General features: G+C 47.6%; 1 protein-coding gene across 1 annotated transcript in view; it reads right to left on the bottom strand.

Moving 5' to 3' along the window:
• Positions 1 to 1,820: 1,820 nt before the first annotated feature.
• The window catches only part of LOC124020250 (NT-3 growth factor receptor-like), a 165,135-nt gene continuing 140,561 nt past the window's right edge, over positions 1,821 to 26,394 (bottom strand). Inside the window, exons 14-17 of the mRNA XM_046335608.1 lie at positions 22,779 to 22,990; positions 20,971 to 21,214; positions 16,243 to 16,401; positions 1,821 to 2,515 (exon numbers count right to left, since the gene is read on the bottom strand). Of these exons, the coding sequence (XP_046191564.1) occupies positions 2,330 to 2,515; positions 16,243 to 16,401; positions 20,971 to 21,214; positions 22,779 to 22,990 (801 nt within the window). The 3' untranslated portion in view covers positions 1,821 to 2,329. The remainder of the gene's footprint in view (positions 2,516 to 16,242; positions 16,402 to 20,970; positions 21,215 to 22,778; positions 22,991 to 26,394) is intronic.

Below are 26,394 nucleotides of genomic sequence, written 5' to 3'. Positions count from 1 at the left end.
AGACATGATCACCGTACCTTAAAGACATGATCACCGTACCTTAAAGACATGATCACCGTACCTTAAAGACCTGATCACCGTACCTTAAAGACATGATTTCCCTTCATTTACAGTATTTTGTGTGTTTTCCTTGCAGTGTTTGATAAACATCATCTTCATTGAATAACTATAGATCATAAACAGTACATTCAGAAAGTATTCTGACCGCTTGACTTTTTCCACATTATGTTACATTACAGCCATACTCTAACATGGACACACACAATACCACATAACGACAAAGCAAAATAATGTTTTCATTTTTTATTGCAAATTTATACATTTAAAAAACACTAAAATATCACATTTCCATTAATATTCAGACCCTTTACGCAGTACTTTGTTGATGCACCTTTGGCAGTGATTACAGCCTCGAGTCGTTTTGAGTAGGACGCTACAAGCTTGGTACACCTGTATTTGGGGAGTTCCTTCCATTCTTCTCTGCAGATCCTCTCAAGCTCCGTCAGATTGGATGGGGAGCATCGCTGCACAGCTATTTTCAGGTCTCTCCAGAGATGTTGGATCGGGTTCAAGTCTGGCCTCTGGATGGGCCACTCAAGGACATTCAGACACTTGTCCCGAAGCCACTCCTGCATTGTTTTGGCTGTGTGCTTAGGGTCGTTGTCCTGTTGAAAGGTGAACCTTCACCTCAGTCTGAGGTCCTGAATGCTCTGGAGCAGGTTTTCATCAAGGATCTCTCTGTACTTTGCTCCGTTCATCTTTCTCTCGATCCTGACTAGTCTCCCAGTCCCTGCCACTGAAAAACATCCCCACAGCATGATGCTGCCACCACCATGCTTCACCGTAGTGATGCTGCCACCACCATGCTTCACCGTAGTGATGCTGCCACCACCATGCTTCACTGTTGTGATGCTGCCACCACCATGCTTCACCATAGTGATGCTGCCTCCACCATACTTCACCGTAGTGATGCTACCACCACCATGCTTACCGTTGTGATGCTGCCACCACCATGCTTCACCGTAGTGATGCTGCCACCACCATGCTTCACCGTAGTGATGCTGCCACCACCATGCTTCACCGTTGGTGACAGGTTTCATCCAGAGAATCTTGTTTCTCCTTTAGGTGCCTTTTGGCAAACTGCAAGTGGGTTGTCATGTGCCTTTTACTGAGGAGTGGCTTCCATCTGGTCACTACCATAAAGACCTGATTGGTGGAGTGCTGCAGAGATGGTTGTCCTTCTGGAAAGTTATCCAATCTCCACAGAGGAACTCTGGAGCTCTGTCAGTGACCATCAGGTACTTGGTCACCTCCCGACCAAGGCTCTGCTGGGCAGCCAGCTCTAGGAAGAGTCTTGGTGATTCCAAACTTCTTACATTTAAGAATGATGGAGGCCACTGTGTCCTTGGGAACCTTCAATGCTGCAGAAATGTTTTGGTACCCTTCCCCAGATCTGTGCCTCTACACTATCCTGTCTCAAACTCTGGGGACAATTCCTTCGACCTCATGGCTTAGTTTTTGCTCTGATATACACTGTCAGCTGTGGGATCTTATATAGGCAGGTGTGAGTCTTTCCAAATCATGTCCAATCAATTGAATTTACCACAGGTGGACTCCAAGTTGTAGAAACATCAAGGATGATCAATGGAAACAGGATGCACCTGAGCTCCACTTAGAGTGTCATAGCAAAGGGTCTGAATACTTATGTAAATAAGGTATTTATGTTTTGTATCTTTAATACATAAAAAAATCAAAAAACCTGTTTTTCGCTTTGTCATTATGGGGTATTGTGTGTAGATTGATGAGGAAAAATATATATTTTAATCAATTTTAGAGTAAGGCTGTAACATAACAAAATGTGGAAAAAGTCAAGGGTCCTGAATACTTTGCACTGGATATACACTGAGTGGACAGAACATTAGGAACACCTGTCCATGACAGATTGACCAGGTGTGTACACTGTATCAGGAAACAAAATGTAAACCTTTGTTTTGTTGATACTTTTATCCAGTATATGGAAATAGTGGATCAGGCACTTTGAGTCCTTCCCAAACGTTTAGGCTCCTGTTGACAGCGGAACAGTAAGGAACAGGCTGGCTGGTTATGTCCTGGTTGTCTATCAGTCTGTCTGTCCAACAAGCATTACATCCAGACCATCTTAGCCCAACACATCCAGGCAAGCTCCAGGGTAAAGTTTCCCTTAAGCTACAGGTCTAGGATCAGCTTCTCCTCCCCAATCTTAAACTTATCCATTGGTTAGAGAAATGCAAAACTGATCCAAGGTGAGTGTCTAGGATCAACTCCCTACTCCGTCCAGGTAGAACTGGTGCTAGCTGAGTATATCCAGGTAGACAGGTGTGTCTTTCCCCATGGTATAGAGGATCTTCTGAATGTCCTTGATGTTCAACCTCTGCTGTGGTTCCCTCTGCCAGCAGGCCAGCATCAGGTCATACACCTCCTTGGGACAAACCCTCGGCCTGTCCAGGACCTGACCTTGTACTAAACACTCTATGACCTGAAGAGACAGAGAGAGGAGGGGTTAGGGTGTAGGGGTTAGGGGTCAGTCAAACAGAGAGACAGAGAGAGGAGGGTGTAGGGGTTAGGGGTCAGTCAAACAGAGAGACAGAGAGAGGAGGGTGTAGGGGTTAGGGGTCAGTCAAACAGAGAGACAGAGAGAGGGGTTAGGGTGTAGGGGTTAGGGGTCAGTCAAACAGAGAGACAGAGAGAGGGGTTTGGGTGTAGGGGTTAGGGGTCAGTCAAACAGGGAGACAGAGAGAGAGAGATTATTGGCCTCAGGAAGAGGTGGGCCGGGCCTCAGGAAGAGGTGGGCCGGGCCTCAGGAAGAGGTGGGCCGAGTCTCAGGAAGAGGTGGGCCGAGTCTCAGGAAGAGGTGGGCAGAGTCTCAGGAAGAGGTGGGCCGGGCCTCAGGAAGAGGTGGGCCGGGCCTCAGGAAGAGGTGGGCCGGGCCTCAGGAAGAGGTGGGCCGGGCCTCAGGAAGAGATGGGCCGGGCCTCAGGAAGAGGTGGGCCGGGCCTCAGGAAGAGGTGGGCCGGGCCTCAGGAAGAGGTGGGCCGGGCCTCAGGAAGAGGTGGGCCGGGCCTCAGGAAGAGGTGAGCCGGGCCTCAGGAAGAGGTGGGCCGGGCATCAGGAAGAGGTGGGCCGGGCCTCAGGAAGAGTTGGGCCGGGTCTCAGGAAGAGGTGGGCCGGGTCTCAGGAAGAGGTGGGCCGGGTCTCAGGAAGAGGTGGGCCGAGTCTCAGGAAGAGGTGGGCCGAGTCTCAGGAAGAGGTGGGCCGGGCATCAGGAAGAGGTGGGCCGGGCATCAGGAAGAGGTGGGCCGGGCATCAGGAAGAGGTGGGCCGGGCCTCAGGAAGAGGTGGGCCGGGCCTCAGGAAGAGGTGGGCCGGGCCTCAGGAAGAGGTGGGCCGGGCCTCAGGAAGAGGTGGGCCGAGTCTCAGGAAGAGGTGGGCCGAGTCTCAGGAAGAGGTGGGCCGAGTCTCAGGAAGAGGTGGGCCGGGCATCAGGAAGAGGTGGGCCGGGCCTCAGGAAGAGGTGAGCCGGGCCTCAGGAAGAAGTGGGCCGGGCCTCAGGAAGAAGTGGGCCGGGCCTCAGGAAGAGGTGGGCCGGGCCTCAGGAAGAGGTGGGCCGGGCCTCAGGAAGAGTTGGGCCGGGCCTCAGGAAGAGGTGGGCCGGGCCTCAGGAAGAGGTGGGCCGGGCCTCAGGAAGAGGTGGGCCGGGCCTCAGGAAGAGGTGGGCCGGGCCTCAGGATGAGGTGGGCCGGGCCTCAGGAAGCGTTGGGCCGAGTCTTAGGAAGAGGTGGGCCGGTCCTCAGGAAGAGGTGGTGTTATGTGTTATATAGACACTAAGGGTGCTCCTAGGGGTGCTCCTAAATGTGTTATATAGACACTAGGGGTGCTCCTAAATGTGTTACATAGACACTAGGGGTGCTCCTAAATGTGTTATATAGACACTAGGGGTGCTCCTAGGGGTGCTCCTAAATGTGTTATATAGACACTAGGGGTGCTCCTAGGGGTGCTCCTAAATGTGTTATATAGACACTAGGGGTGCTCCTAGGGGTGCTCCTAAATGTGTTATATAGACACTAGGGGTGCTCCTAGGGGTGCTCCTAATTGTGTTATATAGACACTAGGGGTGCTCCTAGGGTGCTCCTAATTGTATTATATAGACACTAGGGGTGCTCCTAATTGTGTTATATAGACATTAGGGGTGCTCCTAAATGTGTTATATAGACACTAGGGGTGCTCCTAGGGGTGCTCCTAATTGTATTATATAGACACTAGGAGTGCTCCTAAATGTGTTATATAGACATTAGGGGTGCTCCTAGGGGTGCTCCTAGGGGTGCTCCTAGGGGTGCTCCTAATTGTGTTATATAGACACTAGGGGTGCTCCTAAATGTGTTATATAGACACTAGGGGTGCTCCTAGGGGTGCTCCTAAATGTGTAATATAGACACTAGAGGTGCTCCTAAATATGTTATATAGACACTAGGGGTGCTCCTAGGGGTGCTCCTAAATGTGTTATATAGTCACTAGGGGTGCTCCTAAATGTGTTATATAGACACTAGGGGTGCTCCTAGGGTGCTCCTAGGGGTGCTCCTAGGGGTGCTCTAGGGGTGCTCCTAATTGTGTTATATAGACACTAGGGGTGCTCCTAAATGTGTTATATAGACACTAGGGGTGCTCCTAATTGTGTTATATAGACACTAGGGTGCTCCTAAATGTGTTATATAGACACTAGGGGTGCTCCTAATTGTGTTATATAGACACTAGGGGTGCTCCTAGGGGTGCTCCTAATTGTGTTATATAGACACTAGGGTGCTCCTAAATGTGTTATATAGACACTAGGGGTGCTCCTAGGGGTGCTCCTAATTGTGTTATATAGACACTAGGGGTGCTCCTAGGGGTGCTCCTAAATGTGTTATATAGACACTAGGGGTGCTCCTAAATGTGTTATATAGACACTAGGGGTGCTCCTAGGGTGCTCCTAAATGTGTTATATAGACACTAGGGGTGCTCCTAGGGGTGCTCCTAATTGTGTTATATAGACACTAGGGGTGCTCCTAGGGGTGCTCCTAAATGTGTTATATAGACACTAGGGGTGCTCCTAGGGGTGCTCCTAATTGTGTTATATAGACACTAGGGGTGCTCCTAAATGTGTTATATAGACACTAGGGGTGCTCCTAAATGTGTTATATAGACATTAGGGGTGCTCCTAAGGGTGCTCCTAAGGGTGCTCCTAGGGGTGCTCCTAAAAGTGTTATATAGACACTAGGGGTGCTCCTAATTGTGTTATATAGACACTAGGGGTGCTCCTAGGGGTGCTCCTAATTGTGTTATATAGACACTAGGGGTGCTCCTAATTGTGTTATATAGACACTAGGGGTGCTCCTAGGGTGCTCCTAAATGTGTTATATAGACACTAGGGTGCTCCTAAATGTGTTATATAGACACTAGGGTGCTCCTAATTGTGTTATATAGACACTAGGGGTGCTCCTAAATGTGTTATATAGACACTAGGGGTGCTCCTAATTGTGTTATATAGACACTAGGGGTGCTCCTAGGGGTGCTCCTAAATGTGTTATATAGACACTAGGGGTGCTCCTAGGGGTGCTCCTAAATGTGTTATATAGACACTAGGGGTGCTCCTAGGGGTGCTCCTAAATGTGTTATATAGACACTAGGGGTGCTCCTAGGGGTGCTCCTAAATGTGTTATATAGACACTAGGGGTGCTCCTAGGGGTGCTCCTAAATGTGTTATATAGACACTAGGGGTGCTCCTAGGGGTGCTCCTAAATGTGTTATATAGACACTAGGGGTGCTCCTATGGGTGCTCCTAAATGTGTTATATAGACACTAGGGGTGCTCCTAGGGTGCTCCTAAATGTGTTATATAGACACTAGGGGTGCTCCTAGGGGTGCTCCTAATTGTGTTATATAGACACTTGGGGTGCTCCTAATTGTGTTATATAGACACTAGGGGTGCTCCTAAATGTGTTATATAGACACTAGGGGTGCTCTAGGGTGCTCCTAGGGTGCTCCTAAATGTGTTATATAGACATTAGGGGTGCTCTAAGGGTGCTCCTCAGGGTGCTCCTAGGGGTGCTCCTAAATGTGTTATATAGACACTAGGGGTGCTCCTAGGGGTGCTCCTAACTGTGTTATATAGACACTAGGGGTGCTCCTAGGGGTGCTCCTAACTGTGTTATATAGACACTAGGGGTGCTCCTAAATGTGTTATATAGACACTAGGGGTGCTCCTAAATGTGTTATATAGACACTAGGGGTGCTCCTAGGGGTGCTCCCAGGGGTGCTCCTAAATGTGTTATATAGACACTAGGGTGCTCTAGGGTGCTCCTAGGGTGCTCCTAAATGTGTTATATAGACACTAGGGTGCTCCTAAATGTGTTATATAGACACTAGGGGTGCTCCTAGGGGTGCTCCTAATTGTGTTATATAGACACTAGGGGTGCTCCTAGGGGTGCTCCTAACTGTGTTATATAGACACTAGGGGTGCTCCTAGGGGTGCTCCTAACTGTGTTATATAGACACTAGGGTGCTCCTAAATGTGTTATATAGACACTAGGGGTGCTCCTAGGGGTGCTCCTAATTGTGTTATATAGACACTAGGGGTGCTCCTAGGGGTGCTCCTAACTGTGTTCTATAGTCACTAGGGGTGCTCCTAAATGTGTTATATAGACACTAGGGGTGCTCCTAGGGGTGCTCCTAAATGTGTTATATAGACACTAGGGGTGCTCTAGGGGTGCTCCTAAATGTGTTATATAGACACTAGGGGTGCTCCTAGGGGTGCTCCTAAATGTGTTATATAGACACTAGGGGTGCTCCTAGGGTGCTCCTAAATGTGTTATATAGACACTAGGGGTGCTCCTATGGGTGCTCCTAAATGTGTTATATAGACACTAGGGGTGCTCTAGGGTGCTCTAAATGTGTTATATAGACACTAGGGGTGCTCCTAGGGTGCTCTAATGGTGTTATATAGACACTTGGGGTGCTCCTAATTGTGTTATATAGACACTAGGGGTGCTCCTAAATGTGTTATATAGACACTAGGGGTGCTCCTAGGGGTGCTCCTAGGGGTGCTCCTAAATGTGTTATATAGACATTAGGGGTGCTCCTAAGGGTGCTCCTCGGGGTGCTCCTAGGGTGCTCCTAAATGTGTTATATAGACACTAGGGGTGCTCCTAGGGGTGCTCCTAACTGTGTTATATAGACACTAGGGGTGATCCTAGGGTGCTCTAACTGTGTTATATAGACACTAGGGGTGCTCCTAAATGTGTTATATAGACACTAGGGTGCTCCTAAATGTGTTATATAGACACTAGGGGTGCTCCTAGGGTGCTCCCAGGGGTGCTCCTAAATGTGTTATATAGACACTAGGGGTGCTCCTAGGGGTGCTCCTAGGGTGCTCCTAAATGTGTTATATAGACACTAGGGTGCTCCTAAATGTGTTATATAGACACTAGGGGTGCTCCTAGGGGTGCTCCTAATTGTGTTATATAGACACTAGGGGTGCTCCTAGGGGTGCTCCTAACTGTGTTATATAGACACTAGGGGTGCTCTAGGGTGCTCCTAACTGTGTTATATAGACACTAGGGGTGCTCCTAGGGGTGCTCCTAACTGTGTTATATAGACACTAGGGGTGCTCCTAATTGTGTTATATAGACACTAGGGGTGCTCCTAGGGGTGCTCCTAAATGTGTTATATAGACACTAGGGGTGCTCCTAAATGTGTTATATAGACATTAGGGGTGCTCCTAAATGTGTTATATAGACACTAGGGGTGCTCCTAGGGGTGCTCCTAGGGGTGCTCCTAATTGTGTTATATAGACACTAGGGGTGCTCCTAGGGGTGCTCCTAATTGTGTTATATAGACACTAGGGGTGCTCCTAGGGGTGCTCCTAAATGTGTTCTATAGTCACTAGGGGTGCTCCTAAATGTGTTATATAGACACTAGGGCTGCTCCTAAATGTGTTATATAGTCACTAGGGCTGCTCCTAAATGTGTTATATCACTAGGGGTGCTCCTAAATGTGTTATATAGACACTAGGGGTGCTCCTAGGGGTGCTCCTAAATGTGTTATATAGACACTAGGGGTGCTCCTAAATGTGTTATATAGACATTAGGGGTGCTCCTAAATGTGTTATATAGACACTAGGGGTGCTCCTAAATGTGTTATATAGACACTAGGGGTGCTCCTAAGGGTGCTCCTCGGGGTGCTCCTAGGGGTGCTCCTAAATGTGTTATATAGACACTAGGGGTGCTCCTAGGGGTGCTCCTAATTGTGTTATATAGACACTAGGGGTGCTCCTAAATGTGTTATATAGACACTAGGGGTGCTCCTAAATGTGTTATATAGACATTAGGGGTGCTCCTAAGGGTGCTCCTCGGGGTGCTCCTAGGGGTGCTCCTAAAAGTGTTATATAGACACTAGGGGTGCTCCTAATTGTGTTATATAGACACTAGGGGTGCTCCTAGGGGTGCTCCTAAATGTGTTATATAGACACTAGGGCTGCTCCTAAATGTGTTATATAGACACTAGGGGTGCTCCTAATTGTGTTATATAGACACTAGGGGTGCTCCTAAATGTGTTATATAGACACTAGGGGTGCTCCTAATTGTGTTATATAGACACTAGGGGTGCTCCTAGGGGTGCTCCTAAATGTGTTATATAGACACTAGGGGTGCTCCTAGGGGTGCTCCTAAATGTGTTATATAGACACTAGGGGTGCTCCTAGGGGTGCTCCTAAATGTGTTATATAGACACTAGGGGTGCTCCTAGGGGTGCTCCTAAATGTGTTATATAGACACTAGGGGTGCTCCTAGGGGTGCTCCTAAATGTGTTATATAGACACTAGGGGTGCTCCTAGGGGTGCTCCTAATTGTGTTATATAGACACTTGGGGTGCTCCTAATTGTGTTATATAGACACTAGGGGTGCTCCTAAATGTGTTATATAGACACTAGGGGTGCTCCTAGGGGTGCTCCTAGGGGTGCTCCTAAATGTGTTATATAGACATTAGGGGTGCTCCTAAGGGTGCTCCTCGGGGTGCTCCTAGGGGTGCTCCTAAATGTGTTATATAGACACTAGGGGTGCTCCTAGGGGTGCTCCTAACTGTGTTATATAGACACTAGGGTGCTCTAGGGTGCTCCTAACTGTGTTATATAGACACTAGGGGTGCTCCTAAATGTGTTATATAGACACTAGGGTGCTCCTAAATGTGTTATATAGACACTAGGGGTGCTCCTAGGGGTGCTCCCAGGGTGCTCCTAAATGTGTTATATAGACACTAGGGGTGCTCCTAGGGGTGCTCCTAGGGGTGCTCCTAAATGTTTTATATAGACACTAGGGGTGCTCCTAAATGTGTTATATAGACACTAGGGGTGCTCCTAGGGGTGCTCCTAATTGTGTTATATAGACACTAGGGGTGCTCCTAGGGTGCTCCTAACTGTGTTATATAGACACTAGGGGTGCTCCTAGGGGTGCTCCTAACTGTGTTATATAGACACTAGGGGTGCTCCTAAATGTGTTATATAGACACTAGGGGTGCTCCTAGGGGTGCTCCTAATTGTGTTATATAGACACTAGGGGTGCTCCTAGGGGTGCTCCTAACTGTGTTATATAGACACTAGGGGTGCTCCTAGGGGTGCTCCTAACTGTGTTATATAGACACTAGGGGTGCTCCTAATTGTGTTATATAGACACTAGGGGTGCTCCTAGGGGTGCTCCTAAATGTGTTATATAGACACTAGGGGTGCTCCTAGGGGTGCTCCTAAATGTGTTATATAGACACTAGGGGTGCTCCTAAGGGTGCTCCTCGGGGTGCTCCTAGGGGTGCTCCTAAATGTGTTATATAGACACTAGGGGTGCTCCTAGGGTGCTCCTAAATGTGTTATATAGACACTAGGGGTGCTCCTAGGGGTGCTCCTAAATGTGTTATATAGACACTAGGGGTGCTCCTAGGGGTGCTCCTAAATGTGTTATATAGACACTAGGGGTGCTCCTAGGGGTGCTCCTAAATGTGTTATATAGACACTAGGGGTGCTCCTAGGGGTGCTCCTAATTGTGTTATATAGACACTTGGGGTGCTCCTAATTGTGTTATATAGACACTAGGGGTGCTCCTAAATGTGTTATATAGACACTAGGGGTGCTCCTAGGGGTGCTCCTAGGGGTGCTCCTAAATGTGTTATATAGACATTAGGGGTGCTCCTAAGGGTGCTCCTCGGGGTGCTCCTAGGGGTGCTCCTAAATGTGTTATATAGACACTAGGGGTGCTCCTAATTGTGTTATATAGACACTAGGGGTGCTCCTAGGGGTGCTCCTAACTGTGTTATATAGACACTAGGGGTGCTCCTAGGGTGCTCCTAACTGTGTTATATAGACACTAGGGTGCTCCTAAATGTGTTATATAGACACTAGGGGTGCTCCTAAATGTGTTATATAGACACTAGGGTGCTCCTAGGGGTGCTCCCAGGGTGCTCCTAAATGTGTTATATAGACACTAGGGGTGCTCCTAGGGGTGCTCCTAGGGGTGCTCCTAAATGTGTTATATAGACACTAGGGGTGCTCCTAAATGTGTTATATAGACACTAGGGGTGCTCCTAGGGGTGCTCCTAATTGTGTTATATAGACACTAGGGGTGCTCCTAGGGTGCTCCTAACTGTGTTATATAGACACTAGGGGTGCTCCTAGGGTGCTCCTAACTGTGTTATATAGACACTAGGGTGCTCCTAAATGTGTTATATAGACACTAAGGGTGCTCCTAGGGGTGCTCCTAATTGTGTTATATAGACACTAGGAGTGCTCCTAGGGTGCTCCTAACTGTGTTATATAGACACTAGGGGTGCTCCTAGGGGTGCTCCTAACTGTGTTATATAGACACTAGGGGTGCTCCTAATTGTGTTATATAGACACTAGGGGTGCTCCTAGGGGTGCTCCTAAATGTGTTATATAGACACTAGGGGTGCTCCTAAGGGTGCTCCTCGGGGTGCTCCTAGGGGTGCTCCTAAATGTGTTATATAGACACTAGGGGTGCTCCTAGGGGTGCTCCTAAATGTGTTATATAGACACTAGGGGTGCTCCTAGGGGTGCTCCTAAATGTGTTATATAGACACTAGGGGTGCTCCTAAATGTGTTATATAGACATTAGGGGTGCTCTAAGGGTGCTCCTCGGGGTGCTCCTAGGGTGCTCCTAAATGTGTTATATAGACACTAGGGGTGCTCCTAGGGGTGCTCCTAAATGTGTTATATAGACACTAGGGTTGCTCCTAGGGGTGCTCCTAATTGTGTTATATAGACACTAGGGGTGCTCCTAAATGTGTTATATAGACACTAGGGGTGCTCCTAATTGTGTTATATAGACACTAGGAGTGCTCCTAAATGTGTTATATAGACACTAGAGTGCTCCTAATTGTGTTATATAGACACTAGGAGTGCTCCTAAATGTGTTATATAGACACTAGGAGTGCTCCTAATTGTGTTATATAGACACTAGGAGTGCTCCTAAATGTGTTATATAGACACTAGGGGTGCTCCTAATTGTGTTATATAGACACTAGGGCTGCTCCTAGGGGTGCTCCTAAATGTGTTATATAGACACTAGGGGTGCTCCTAAATGTGTTATATAGACACTAGGGGTGCTCCTAGGGGTGCTCCTAATTGTGTTATATAGACACTAGGAGTGCTCCTAAATGTGTTATATAGACATTAGGGGTGCTCCTAAGGGTGCTCCTCGGGGTGCTCCTAGGGGTGCTCCTAAATGTGTTATATAGACACTAGGGGTGCTCCTAGGGTGCTCCTAAATGTGTTATATAGACACTAGGGGTGCTCCCAGGGGTGCTCCTAACTGTATTATATAGACACTAGAGGTGCTCCTAAATGTGTTATATAGACACTAGGGGTGCTCCTAATTGTGTTATATAGACACTAGGGGTGCTCCTAGGGGTGCTCCTAGGGGTGCTCTAAATGTGTTATATAGACATTAGGGGTGCTCCTAGGGTGCTCCTAAATGTGTTATATAGACACTAGGGTGCTCCTAAATGTGTTATATAGACACTAGGGGTGCTCCTAGGGTGCTCCTAAATGTGTTATATAGACACTAGGGGTGCTCCTAGGGTGCTCCTAAATGTGTTATATAGACACTAGGGGTGCTCTAAATGTGTTACATAGACACTAGGGCTGCTCCTAAATGTGTTATATAGACACTAGGGGTGCTCCTAGGGGTGCTCCTAAATGTGTTATATAGACACTAGGGGTGCTCCTAAATGTGTTATATAGACACTAGGGGTGCTCCTAGGGGTGCTCCTAAATGTGTTATATAGTCACTAGGAGTGCTCCTAAATGTGTTATATAGACACTAGGGGTGCTCCTAATTGTGTTATATAGACACTAGGGGTGCTCCTAAATGTGTTATATAGACACTAGGGGTGCTCCTAGGGGTGCTCCTAAATGTGTTATATAGACACTAGGGGTGCTCCTAGGGGTGCTCCTAAATGTGTTATATAGACAATAGAGGTGCTCCTAGGGGTGCTCCTAAATGTGTTATATAGACACTAGGGGTGCTCCTAGGGGTGCTCCTAAATGTGTTATATAGTCACTAGGGGTACTCCTAAATGTGTTATATAGACACTAGGGGTGCTCCTAGGGGTGCTCCTAATTGTGTTATATAGACACTAGGGGTGCTCCTAATTGTGTTATATAGACACTAGGAGTGCTCCTAAATGTGTTATATAGACACTAGGAGTGCTCCTAATTGTGTTATATAGACACTAGGAGTGCTCCTAATTGTGTTATATAGACACTAGGGGTGCTCCTAGGGGTGCTCCTAATTGTGTTATATAGACACTAGGAGTGCTCCTAAATGTGTTATATAGACACTAGGAGTGCTCCTAAATGTGTTATATAGACACTAGGAGTGCTCCTAAATGTGTTATATAGACACTAGGAGTGCTCCTAATTGTGTTATATAGACACTAGGGGTGCTCCTAAATGTGTTATATAGTCACTAGGAGTGCTCCTAAATGTGTTATATAGACACTAGGGGTGCTCCTAATTGTGTTATATAGACACTAGGAGTGCTCCTAAATGTGTTATATAGACATTAGGGGTGCTCCTAAATGTGTTATATAGACACTAGGGGTGCTCCTAAGGGTGCTCCTCGGGGTGCTCCTAGGGGTGCTCCTAAATGTGTTATATAGACACTAGGGGTGCTCCTAGGGGTGCTCCTAAATGTGTTATATAGACACTAGGGGTGCTCCCAGGGGTGCTCCTAACTGTATTATATAGACACTAGAGGTGCTCCTAAATGTGTTATATAGACACTAGGGGTGCTCCAAGGGGTGCTCCTAAATGTGTTATATAGACACTAGGGGTGCTCCTAAATGTGTTATATAGACACTAGGGCTGCTCCTAAATGTGTTATATAGACACTAGGGGTGCTCATAGGGGTGCTCCTAGGGGTGCTCCTAAATGTGTTATATAGACACTAGGGGTGCTCCTAAATGTGTTATATAGACACTAGGGGTGCTCCTAGGGGTGCTCCTAAATGTGTTATATAGACACTAGGGGTGCTCCTAAATGTGTTATATAGACACTAGGAGTGCTCCTAAATGTGTTATATAGACACTAGGGGTGCTCCTAGGGGTGCTCCTAAATGTGTTATATAGACACTAGGGGTGCTCCTAAATGTGTTATATCGACACTAGGGGTGCTCCTAAATGTGTTATATAGACACTAGGGGTGCTCCTAAATGTGTTATATAGACACTAGGGGTGCTCCTAGGGGTGCTCCTAGGGGTGCTCCTAAATGTGTTATATAGACACTAGGGGTGCTCCTAGGGGTGCTCCTAGGGGTGCTCCTAAATGTGTTATATAGACACTAGGGGTGCTCCTAAGGGTGCTCCTAAATGTGTTATATAGACACTAGGGGTGATCCTAGGGGTGCTCCTAAATGTGTTATATAGACACTAGGGGTGCTCCTAGGGGTGCTCCTAGGGGTGCTCCTAAATGTGTTATATAGGCACTAGGGGTGCTCCTAGGGGTGCTCCTAAATGTGTTATATAGACACTAGGGGTGCTCCTAGGGGTGCTCCTAATTGTGTTATATAGACACTAGGGGTGCTCCTAAATGTGTTATATAGACACTAGGGGTGCTCCTAGGGGTGCTCCTAAATGTGTTATATAGACACTAGGGGTGCTCCTCGGGGTGCTCCTAGGGGTGCTCCTAAATGTGTTATATAGACACTAGGGGTGCTCCTAAATGTGTTATATAGACACTAGGGGTGCTCCTAAATGTGTTATATAGACACTAGGGCTGCTCCTAAATGTGTTATATAGACACTAGGGGTGCTCCTAAATGTGTTATATAGACACTAGGGGTGCTCCTAGGGGTGCTCCAAAATGTGTTATATAGACACTAGGGGTGCTCCCAGGGGTGCTCCTAACTGTATTATATAGACACTAGAGGTGCTCCTAAATGTGTTATATAGACACTAGGGGTGCTCCAAGGGGTGCTCCTAAATGTGTTATATAGACACTAGGGGTGCTCCTAGGGGTGCTCCTAGGGGTGCTCCTAATTGTGTTATATAGACACTAGGGGTGCTCCTAAATGTGTTATATAGACACTAGGGGTGCTCCTAAATGTGTTATATAGACACTAGGGGTGCTCCTAATTGTGTTATATAGACACTAGGGGTGCTCCTAATTGTGTTATATAGACACTAGGGGTGCTCCTAGGGGTGCTCCTAAATGTGTTATATAGACACTAGGGTGCTCCTAAATGTGTTATATAGACACTAGGGGTGCTCCTAGGGGTGCTCTAGGGTGCTCCTAAATGTGTTATATAGACACTAGGGTGCTCCTAGGGTGCTCCTAATTGTGTTATATAGACACTAGGGGTGCTCTAGGGGTGCTCCTAAATGTGTTATATAGACACTAGGGGTGCTCCTAAATGTGTTATATAGACACTAGGGGTGCTCCAAGGGTGCTCCTAAATGTGTTATATAGACACTAGGGGTGCTCCTAGGGGTGCTCCTAGGGTGCTCCTAGGGTGCTCCTAAATGTGTTATATAGACACTAGGGGTGCTCCTAGGGGTGCTCCTAAATGTGTTATATAGACACTAGGGGTGCTCCTAGGGGTGCTCCTAAATGTGTTATATAGACACTAGGGGTGCTCCTAGGGGTGCTCCTAAATGTGTTATATAGACACTAGGGGTGCTCCTAGGGGTGCTCCTAAATGTGTTATATAGACACTAGGGGTGCTCCTAAATGTGTTATATAGTCACTAGGGGTGCTCCTAGGGGTGCTCCTAAATGTGTTATATAGACACTAGGGGTGCTCCTAGGGGTGCTCCTAAATGTGTTATATAGACACTAGGGGTGCTCCTAGGGGTGCTCCTAAATGTGTTATATAGACACTAGGGGTGCTCCTAAATGTGTTATATAGACAATCGGGGTGCCCCTTAGGGGTGCTCCTAAATGTGTTATATAGACACTAGGGGTGCTCCTAGGGGTGCTCCTAAATGTGTTATATAGACACTAGGGGTGCTCCTAAATGTGTTATATAGACACTAGGGGTGCTCCTAAATGTGTTATATAGACACTAGGGGTGCTCCTAAATGTGTTATATAGACACTAGGGGTGCTCCTAAATGTGTTATATAGACACTAGGGGTGCTCCTAAATGTGTTATATAGACACTAGGGGTGCTCCTAAATGTGTTATATAGACACTAGGGGTGCTCCTAAATGTGTTATATAGACACTAGGGGTGCTCTAAATGTGTTATATAGACACTAGGGGTGCTCCTAAATGTGTTATATAGACACTAGGGGTGCTCCTAGGGGTGCTCCTAAATGTGTTATATAGACACTAGGGGTGCTCCTAGGGGTGCTCCTAAATGTGTTATATAGACACTAGGGGTGCTCCTAGGGGTGCTCCTAAATGTGTTATATAGACACTAGGGGTGCTCCTAAATGTGTTATATAGACACTAGGGGTGCTCCTAGGGGTGCTCCTAAATGTGTTATATAGACACTAGGGGTGCTCCTAGGGGTGCTCCTAAATGTGTTATATAGACACTACTCTTGTCTTCAGACCTCTTGACTTCAGACCACCAATACAAATGTGATTTGAAATGGCGTCCTATTGCCTAAATAGTCCACTACTCTTGACTAGAGCCCTACGGGACGCAGGCAAAGTGTTGGTGGTCCAGTATACCTCGTTGTTGGCCAGCTGAAACCACGGCTGCTTCCCGTAGGTGAAGATCTCCCAGAGGATGACTCCAAAGCTCCAAACGTCACTTTCTGTTGTGAACTTTCTGTACATGATGCTCTCAGGGGGCATCCAGCGGATCGGCAACATGGTGTGACCTCCGACCTGAAACAGGTTAACAGGACTATATTAGTATAGCGCTGTGTGACCTCCGACCTGAAACAGGTTAACAGGACTATATTAGTATAGCGCTGTGTGACCTCTGACCTGAAACAGGTTAACAGGACTATATTAGTATAGCGCTGTGTGACCTCCGACCTGAAACAGGTTAACAGGACTATATTAGTATAGCGCTGTGTGACCTCTGACCTGAAACAGGTTAGCAGCTAATCATGGGCCTGACAGCATCAACAAGACTGATGTTACTGTTGTCATCATGGACAGCATCAACTAGACTGATGTTACTGTTGTAATCATAGACAGCATCAACTAGACTGTTACTGTTGTAATCATGGACAGCATCAACAAGACTGTTACTGTTGTAATCATGGACAGCATCAACAAGACTGATGTTACTGTTGTAATCATGGACAGCATTAACAAGACTGTTACTGTTGTAATCATGGACAGCATCAACAAGACTGATGTTACTGTTGTAATCATGGACAGCATCAACAAGACTGATGTTACTGTTGTCATCATGGACAGCATCAACTAGACTGATGTTACTGTTGTAATCATGGACAGCATCAACTAGACTGATGTTACTGTTGTAATCATAGACAGCATCAACTAGACTGTTACTGTTGTAATCATGGACAGCATCAACAAGACTGTTACTGTTGTAATCATGGACAGCATCAACAAGACTGATGTTACTGTTGTAATCATGGACAGCATTAACAAGACTGTTACTGTTGTAATCATGGACAGCATCAACAAGACTGATGTTACTGTTGTAATCATGGACAGCATCAACAAGACTGATGTTACTGTTGTCATCATGGACAGCATCAACTAGACTGATGTTACTGTTGTCATCACGGACAGCATCAACAAGACTGATGTTACTGTTGTAATCATGGACAGCATCAACTAGACTGATGTTACTGTTGTCATCATGGACAGCATCAACTAGACTGATGTTACTGTTGTAATCATGGACAGCATTAACAAGACTGTTACTGTTGTAATCATGGACAGCATCAACAAGACTGATGTTACTGTTGTAATCACGGACAGCATCAACAAGACTGTTACTGTTGTAATCACGGACAGCATCAACAAGACTGTTACTGTTGTAATCATGGACAGCATCAACAAGACTGATGTTACTGTTGTAATCATGGACAGCATCAACAAGACTGATGTTACTGTTGGCATCATGGACAGCATCAACAAGACTGTTACTGTTGTAATCATGGACCATCTAGACTCTCTCCCATCTAGACTCTCCCCAGGCCTGATAACCATCTAGACTCTCTCCCATCTAGACTCTCCCCAGGCCTGATAACCACCTAGACTCTCCCCAGGCCTGATAACTATCTAGACTCTCCCCAGGCCTGATAACCATCTAGACTCTCCCCAGACCTGATAACCATCTAGACTCTCCCCAGGACTGATAACCATCTAGACTCTCCCCAGGCCTGATAACCATCTAGACTCTCCCCAGGTCTGATAACCATCTAGACTCTCCCCAGGCCTGATAACCATCTAGACTCTCCCCAGGCCTGATAACCATCTAGACTCTCCCCAGGCCTGATAACCATCTAGACTCTCCCCAGGCCTGATAACCATCTAGACTCTCCCCAGGCCTGATAACCATCTAGACTCTCCCCAGGCCTGATAACCATCTAGACTCTCCCCAGGCCTGATAACCATCTAGACTCTCCCCAGGCCTGATAACCATCTAGACTCTCCCCAGGCCTGATAACCATCTAGACTCTCCCCAGGCCTGATAACCAACTAGACTCTCCCCAGGCCTGATAACCAACTAGACTCTCCCCAGGCCTGATAACCAACTAGACTCTCCCCAGGCCTGATAACCATCTAGACTCTCCCCAGGCCTGATAACCGTCTAGACTCTCCCCAGGCCTGATAACCAACTAGACTCTCCCCATATATCCTGATGCCCTTTTTTCACGGTCCTGATGCATTTAAAGGATGACTTGATCAAAGGAGTTACATGCGCCACACACGGAGTGTACTGCACTACTTTGCTTTATCTTGGCCAGGTCGCAGTTGAGAAATGAGATAGATATATATATATTTCAGATGTCTCTCTCACACGTTCATTACGTGAGGTTTTTGGGAAGAACAGAAATTCACCAGATTGTAACAATAACATGTTGACATGAGGCAGCTTCCTCCACTGAGAACCAAGAGGGACACTACACCCCCTCGTGGACTACCCCACTGTGTTTACTTCAAGAGGGGCACTACGCCCCCTCGTGGACTGCCCCACTGTGTTTACTTCAAGAGGGGCACTACGCCCCCTCGTGGACTGCCTCACTGTGTTTACTTCAAGAGGGGCACTACGCCCCCTCGTGGACTACCCCACTGTGTTTACTTCAAGAGGGGCACTACGCCCCCTCGTGGACTGCCCCACTGTGTTTACTTCAAGAGGGGCACTATGCCCCCTCGTGGACTGCCTCACTGTGTTTACTTCAAGAGGGGCACTACGACCCCTCGTGGACTGCCTCACTGTGTTTACTTCAAGAGGGGCACTACGCCCCTCGTGGACTGCCTCACTGTGTTTACTTCAAGAGGGCACTACGCCCCCTCGTGGACTGCCTCACTGTGTTTACTTCAAGAGGGCACTACGCCCCCTCGTGGACTGCCTCACTGTGTTTACTTTAAGAGGGGCATTACGCCCCCTCGTGGACTGCCTCACTGTGTTTACTTCAAGAGGGCACTACGCCCCCTCGTGGACTGCCCCACTGTGTTTACTTCAAGAGGGCACTACGCCCCCTCGTGGACTGCCTCACTGTGTTTACTTCAAGAGGGGCACTACGCCCCCTCGTGGACTACCCCACTGTGTTTACTTCAAGAGGGGCACTACGCCCCCTCGTGGACTGCCCCACTGTGTTTACTTCAAGAGGGGCACTACGCCCCCCTCGTGGACTGCCTCACTGTGTTTACTTCAAGAGGGCACTACGACCCCTCGTGGACTGCCTCACTGTGTTTACTTCAAGAGGGGCACTACGCCCCCTCGTGGACTGCCTCACTGTGTTTACTTCAAGAGGGCACTACGCCCCCTCGTGGACTGCCTCACTGTGTTTACTTCAAGAGGGGCACTACGCCCCCTCGTGGACTGCCTCACTGTGTTTACTTTAAGAGGGGCATTACGCCCCCTCGTGGACTGCCTCACTGTGTTTACTTCAAGAGGGGCACTACGCCCCCTCGTGGACTGCCTCACTGTGTTTACTTCAAGAGGGCACTACGCCCCCTCGTGGACTGCCTCACTGTGTTTACTTCAAGAGGGGCACTACGCCCCCTCGTGGACTGCCTCACTGTGTTTACTTCAAGAGGGGCACTACGCCCCCTCGTGGACTGCCTCACTGTGTTTACTTCAAGAGGGCACTACGCCCCCTCGTGGACTGCCTCACTGTGTTTACTTCAAGAGGGGCACTACACCCCTCGTGGACTGCCTCACTGTGTTTACTTCAAGAGGGGCACTACGCCCCCTCGTGGACTGCCTCACTGTGTTTACTTCAAGAGGGGCACTACGCCCCCTCGTGGACTGCCTCACTGTGTTTACTTCAAGAGAGGCACTACGCCCCCTTGTGGACTGCCCCACTGTGGTTACTTCAAGAGGGCACTACGCCCCCTCGTGGACTGCCTCACTGTGTTTACTTCAAGAGGGGCACTACGCCCCCTCGTGGACTGCCCCACTGTGTTTACTTATCATATAAGGACATTTTTTTGCTCTAGATTGAAAACTTCTTTGGGCTAGGGGGCAGTATTTTCACGTCCGGATGAAAAGCGTGCCCAAAGTAAACTGCCTGCCACTCAGGCCCAGATGCTAGGATATGCATACCATTATTAGATTTGGATAGAAAACACTCTAAACCTCTAAAACTGTTAGAATAATGTCTGTGAGTATAACAGAACTGAGTTGGCAGGCGTAACCCCAGGCACAATCCAACCTGGGATTATTTTTTTTAGGTCTATCTGTTTTGCATTAGATTTCTATGGTAAGACCTTTTTAATAGGAATCTGCTTGTAGTTCCTATGGCTTCCACTAGAGGTCAACAGTCTTCAGAAATTGGTTGATGTTTTTCCTTTGAGAAATGAAGAAGTAGCCCTGCTCTTCCATGTGTCACTCCAGGTGACCTGGAACTCACTTTGTTGTTTTCGTTATTTCTGACTTTTGTGTCATGCCTGGCTGGTTGAAATATGATTTTCATGTGTTTGTATGCTGGGTGCTGTCCTCAGATAATCGCCCGGTCTGCTTTCGCCGTGAAGCCTTTTTGAAACCTGACACTGCGGCTGGATGAACAAGAAGTTCAGCTGTATTCTGATGCATAACACGTGTATGTTTATGAAGTCTTATTATGAATATTTCTGTTTGTGAATTTGCTGCAATTTCACTGGATGTTGTCCAATCGATCCCGTTACCGGGATTCGAGCGGGAAGGGATCACTAAGGAGTTAAAGGAAATGGCACAGGGGTTCATAAAATATCAAATCTCTCAGTCCAAATGCTATAGTCCATCCATACATGAGTCCTTACCCTGTAGTAGTCTGTGCTGTAGATGTCTCTGGACATCCCGAAGTCTCCTATCTTCACCAAAAGCCCATTGCCCACTAGACAGTTCCTGGTGGCCAGGTCTCTGTGGACAAAGTGCTGGGAGGCCAGGTACACAATGCCGGCTGAGATCTGGGTAGCGATGTGTAACATCTGGGACAGACCCAGCTCTCCGTCAGTTTGAACGGGATGGCCATCCACAAGGATCATAGCATCTGGACCATGGACTCTGGAGAGAGAGAAACATAAACCTTCATCTATACAGTATGTAGAGGCTGGCCATCTGGACCATGGACTCTGGAGAGAGAGAAACATTAACCTTCATCTATACAGTATGTAGAGGCTGGCCATCTGGACCATGGACTCTGGAGAGAGAGAAACATTATCCTTTATCTATACAGTCTGTAGAGGTTGGCCATCTGGACCATGGACTCTGGAGAGAGAGAAACATAAACCTTCATCTATACAGTATGTAGAGGCTGGCCATCTGGACCATGGACTCTGGAGAGAGAGAAACATTAACCTTCATCTATACAGTCTGTAGAGGCTGGCCATCTGGACCATGGACTCTGGAGAGAGAGAAACATAAACCTTCATCTATACAGTATGTAGAGGCTGGCCATCTGGACCATGGACTCTGGAGAGAGAGAAACATAAACCTTCATCTATACAGTATGTAGAGGCTGGCCATCTGGACCATGGACTCTGGAGAGAGAGAAACATTAACCTTCATCTATACAGTATGTAGAGGCTGGCCATCTAGACCATGGACTCTGGAGAGGGAGATACAGAACAGAACAGAGGAGTAGTAGAGACAGAGGAGGAGTAGAGACAGAGGGCTAGTAGAGACAGAGGAGTAGTAGAGACAGAGGAGTAGTAGAGACAGAGGAGTAGTAGAGACAGAGGAGGAGTAGAGACAGAGGAGTAGTAGAGACAGAGGAGGAGTAGAGACAGAGGAGGAGTAGAGACAGAGGAGGAGTAGAGACAGAGGAGTAGTAGAGACAGAGGAGGAGTAGAGACAGAGGAGGAGTAGAGACAGAGGAGGAGTAGAGACAGAGGAGGAGTAGAGACAGAGGAGGAGTAGAGACAGAGGAGTAGTAGAGACAGAGGAGTAGTAGAGACAGAGGAGGAGTAGAGACAGAGGAGGAGTAGAGACAGAGGAGGAGTAGAGACAGAGGAGGAGTAGAGACAGAGGAGGAGTAGAGACAGAGGGGGAGTAGAGACAGAGGAGGAGTAGAGACAGAGGAGGAGTAGAGACAGAGGAGGAGTAGAGACAGAGGAGGAGTAGAGACAGAGGAGGAGTAGAGACAGAGGAGGAGTAGAGACAGAGGAGGAGTAGAGACAGAGGAGTAGTAGAGACAGAGGAGGAGTAGAGACAGAGGAGGAGTAGAGACAGAGGAGGAGTAGAGACAGAGGAGGAGTAGAGACAGAGGAGTAGTAGAGACAGAGGAGTAGTAGAGACAGAGGAGGAGTAGAGACAGAGGAGGAGTAGAGACAGAGGAGGAGTAGAGACAGAGGAGGAGTAGAGACAGAGGAGGAGTAGAGACAGAGGAGGAGTAGAGACAGAGGAGGAGTAGAGACAGAGGAGGAGTAGAGACAGAGGAGGAGTAGAGACAGAGGACATTTTTGCTTTCTTTTTGTTCTAAATAGAGACGGCATGTTGGATTGTGTAAAAATGCAGGAAATTAGCTTTAGATTCCCCCAAATATTCCAGACCTCCCGTCAGGTTATGTCCCCCACTTCTAAAACCAAAGAGGCGCCCCTGTGTACCAGCATTGTTCCTATACCACTACCTGAGGAACTTGTTGAGGTCCCCATTCTTCATGTACTCAAACACCATGATGAGGGGATCTCCATCCACACAGACCCCATAGAACTTAACAATGTGGTCGTGCTGGAGGTTGGTGAGCAGCTCAGCTTCTCTCTGGAAGTCTTTTCTGGCTGACAGGTTGGGGTCCTTCAGGCTCTGGGAACCAAAGGGACACCAACCTGATGGTTTCAGGGTCTGTGGATGAGATGGAGAAGTACTGTTGGTTTACAGACGGAACTACAGCATATAGACAACAGACAGGTTGGGGTCCTTCAGGCTCTGGGAACCAAAGGGACACGCTGATGGTTTCAGGGTCTGTGGATGAGATGGAGAAGTACTGTTGGTTTACAGACGGAACTACAGCATATAGACAACAGACAGGTTGGGGTCCTTCAGGCTCTGGGAACCAAAGGGACACGCTGATGGTTTCAGGGTCTGTGGATGAGATGGAGAAGTACTGTTGGTTTACAGAACGGAACTACAGCATATAGACAACAGACAGGTTGGGGTCCTTCAGGCTCTGGGAACCAAAGGGACACCAACCTGATGGTTTCAGGGTCTGTGGATGAGATGGAGAAGTACTGTTGGTTTACAGACGGAACTACAGCATATAGACAACAGACAGGTTGGGGTCCTTCAGGCTCTGGGAACCAAAGGGACACCAACCTGATGGTTTCAGGGTCTGTGGATGAGATGGAGAAGTACTGTTGGTTTACAGATGGAACTACAGCATATAGACAACAGACAGGTTGGGGTCCTTCAGGCTCTGGGAACCAAAGGGACACGCTGATGGTTTCAGGGTCTGTGGATGAGATGGAGAAGTACTGTTGGTTTACAGATGGAACTACAGCATATAGACAACAGACAGGTTGGGGTCCTTCAGGCTCTGGGAACCAAAGGGACACGCTGATGGTTTCAGGGTCTGTGGATGAGATGGAGAAGTACTGTTGGTTTACAGACGGAACTACAGCATATAGACAACAGACAGGTTGGGGTCCTTCAGGCTCTGGGAACCAAAGGGACACCAACCTGATGGTTTCAGGGTCTGTGGATGAGATGGAGAAGTACTGTTGGTTTACAGATGAAACTACAGCATATAGACAACAGACAGGTTGGGGTCCTTCAGGCTCTGGGAACCAAAGGGACACGCTGATGGTTTCAGGGTCTGTGGATGAGATGGAGAAGTACTGTTGGTTTACAGACGGAACTACAGCATATAGACAACAGACAGGTTGGGGTCCTTCAGGCTCTGGGAACCAAAGGGACACCAACCTGATGGTTTCAGGGTCTGTGGATGAGATGGAGAAGTACTGTTGTTTTACTGCTGGTACTACTGTAGTAGTAAACACATTGATATCAGGCATCTTATAGACAACAGACAGGTTGAGGTCCTTCAGGGTCTGGGAAGAAGAGAGATGTACTGTTGGTATTCTGCTGGATGATGTCTGTAAATTACCAGTAGGTCTTCAGTTATACAAACCTAAAAAACACCTCATCACTCAGTAACATCCCCTCATCACTCAGTAACATCCCCTCATCACTCAGTAACATCACATCCCCTCATCACTCAGTAACATCCCCTCATCACTCAGTAACATCCCCTCATCACTCAGTAACATCCCCTCATCACTCAGTAACATCCCCTCATCACTCAGTAACATCCCCTCATCACTCAGTAACATCCCCTCATCACTCAGTAACATCCCCTCATCACTCAGTAACATCCCCTCATCACTCAGTAACATCCCCTCATCACTCAGTAACATCCCCTCATCACTCAGTAACATCCCTCATCACTCAGTAACATCCCTCATCACTCAGTAACATCCCCTCATCACTCAGTAACATCACATCCCCTCATCACTCAGTAACATCACATCCCCTCATCACTCAGTAACATCCCCTCATCACTCAGTAACATCCCTCATCACTCAGTAACATCCCCTCATCAGTCAGTAACATCCCTCATCACTCAGTAACAACCCTCATCACTCAGTAACATCCCCTCATCACTCAGTAACATCCCTCATCAGTCAGTAACATCCCTCATCAGTCAGTAACATCCCCTCATCACTCAGTAACATCCCTCATCACTCAGTAACATCCCCTCATCACTCAGTAACATCCCCTCATCACTCAGTAACATCACATCCCCTCATCACTCAGTAACATCACATCCCTCATCACTCAGTAACATCCCCTCATCACTCAGTAACATAACATCCCCTCATCACTCAGTAACATCCCGTCATCACTCAGTAACATCCCGTCATCACTCAGTAACATCACCTCATCACTCAGTAACATCCCCTCATCACTCAGTAACATCCCCTCATCACTCAGTAACATCCCCTCATCACTCAGTAACATCCCGTCATCACTCAGTAACATCACCTCATCACTCAGTAACATCCCCTCATCACTCAGTAACATCCCCTCATCACTCAGTAACATCCCCTCATCACTCAGTAACATCACATCCCCTCATCACTCAGTAACATAACATCCCCTCATCACTCAGTAACATCCCTCATCACTCAGTAACATCCCCTCATCACTCAGTAACATCACATCCCCTCATCACTCAGTAACATCCCCTCATCACTCAGTAACATCACATCCCCTCATCACTCAGTAACATCACATCCCCTCATCACTCAGTAACATCACATCCCCTCATCACTCAGTAACATCACATCCCCTCATCACTCAGTAACATCACATCCCCTCATCACTCAGTAACATCCCTCATCACTCAGTAACATCCCCTCATCACTCAGTAACATCCCCTCATCACTCAGTAACATCCCCTCATCACTCAGTAACATCCCCTCATCACTCAGTAACATCCCCTCATCACTCAGTAACATCCCCTCATCACTCAGTAACATCACCTCATCACTCAGTAACATCCCCTCATCACTCAGTAACATCCCCTCATCACTCAGTAACATCCCTCATCACTCAGTAACATCCCCTCATCACTCAGTAACATCCCCTCATCACTCAGTAACATCCCTCATCACTCAGTAACATCACCTCATCACTCAGTAACATCACCTCATCAGTCAGTAACATCACATCCCCTCATCACTCAGTAACATCCCCTCATCACTCAGTAACATCCCCTCATCACTCAGTAACATCCCTCATCACTCAGTAACATCACATCCCCTCATCACTCAGTAACATCCCCTCATCACTCAGTAACATCACATCCCCTCATCACTCAGTAACATCCCTCATCACTCAGTAACATCCCCTCATCACTCAGTAACATCCCCTCATCACTCAGTAACATCCCCTCATCACTCAGTAACATCACATCCCCTCATCACTCAGTAACATCACATCCCCTCATCACTCAGTAACATCACATCCCCTCATCACTCAGTAACATCCCCTCATCACTCAGTAACATCCCCTCATCACTCAGTAACATCCCCTCATCACTCAGTAACATCCCCTCATCACTCAGTAACATCACATCCCCTCATCACTCAGTAACATCACATCCCCTCATCACTCAGTAACATCCCCTCATCACTCAGTAACATCCCCTCATCACTCAGTAACATCCCCTCATCAGTCAGTAACAT

This window comes from Oncorhynchus gorbuscha, unplaced genomic scaffold (genome assembly GCF_021184085.1).
Source record: "Oncorhynchus gorbuscha isolate QuinsamMale2020 ecotype Even-year unplaced genomic scaffold, OgorEven_v1.0 Un_scaffold_785, whole genome shotgun sequence".
NCBI classification, from domain to species: Eukaryota; Metazoa; Chordata; class Actinopteri; order Salmoniformes; family Salmonidae; genus Oncorhynchus; species Oncorhynchus gorbuscha.
The sequence above is the reverse complement of the archived record's forward strand: the minus strand, read 5'-3'. Positions and strand labels throughout refer to the sequence as shown.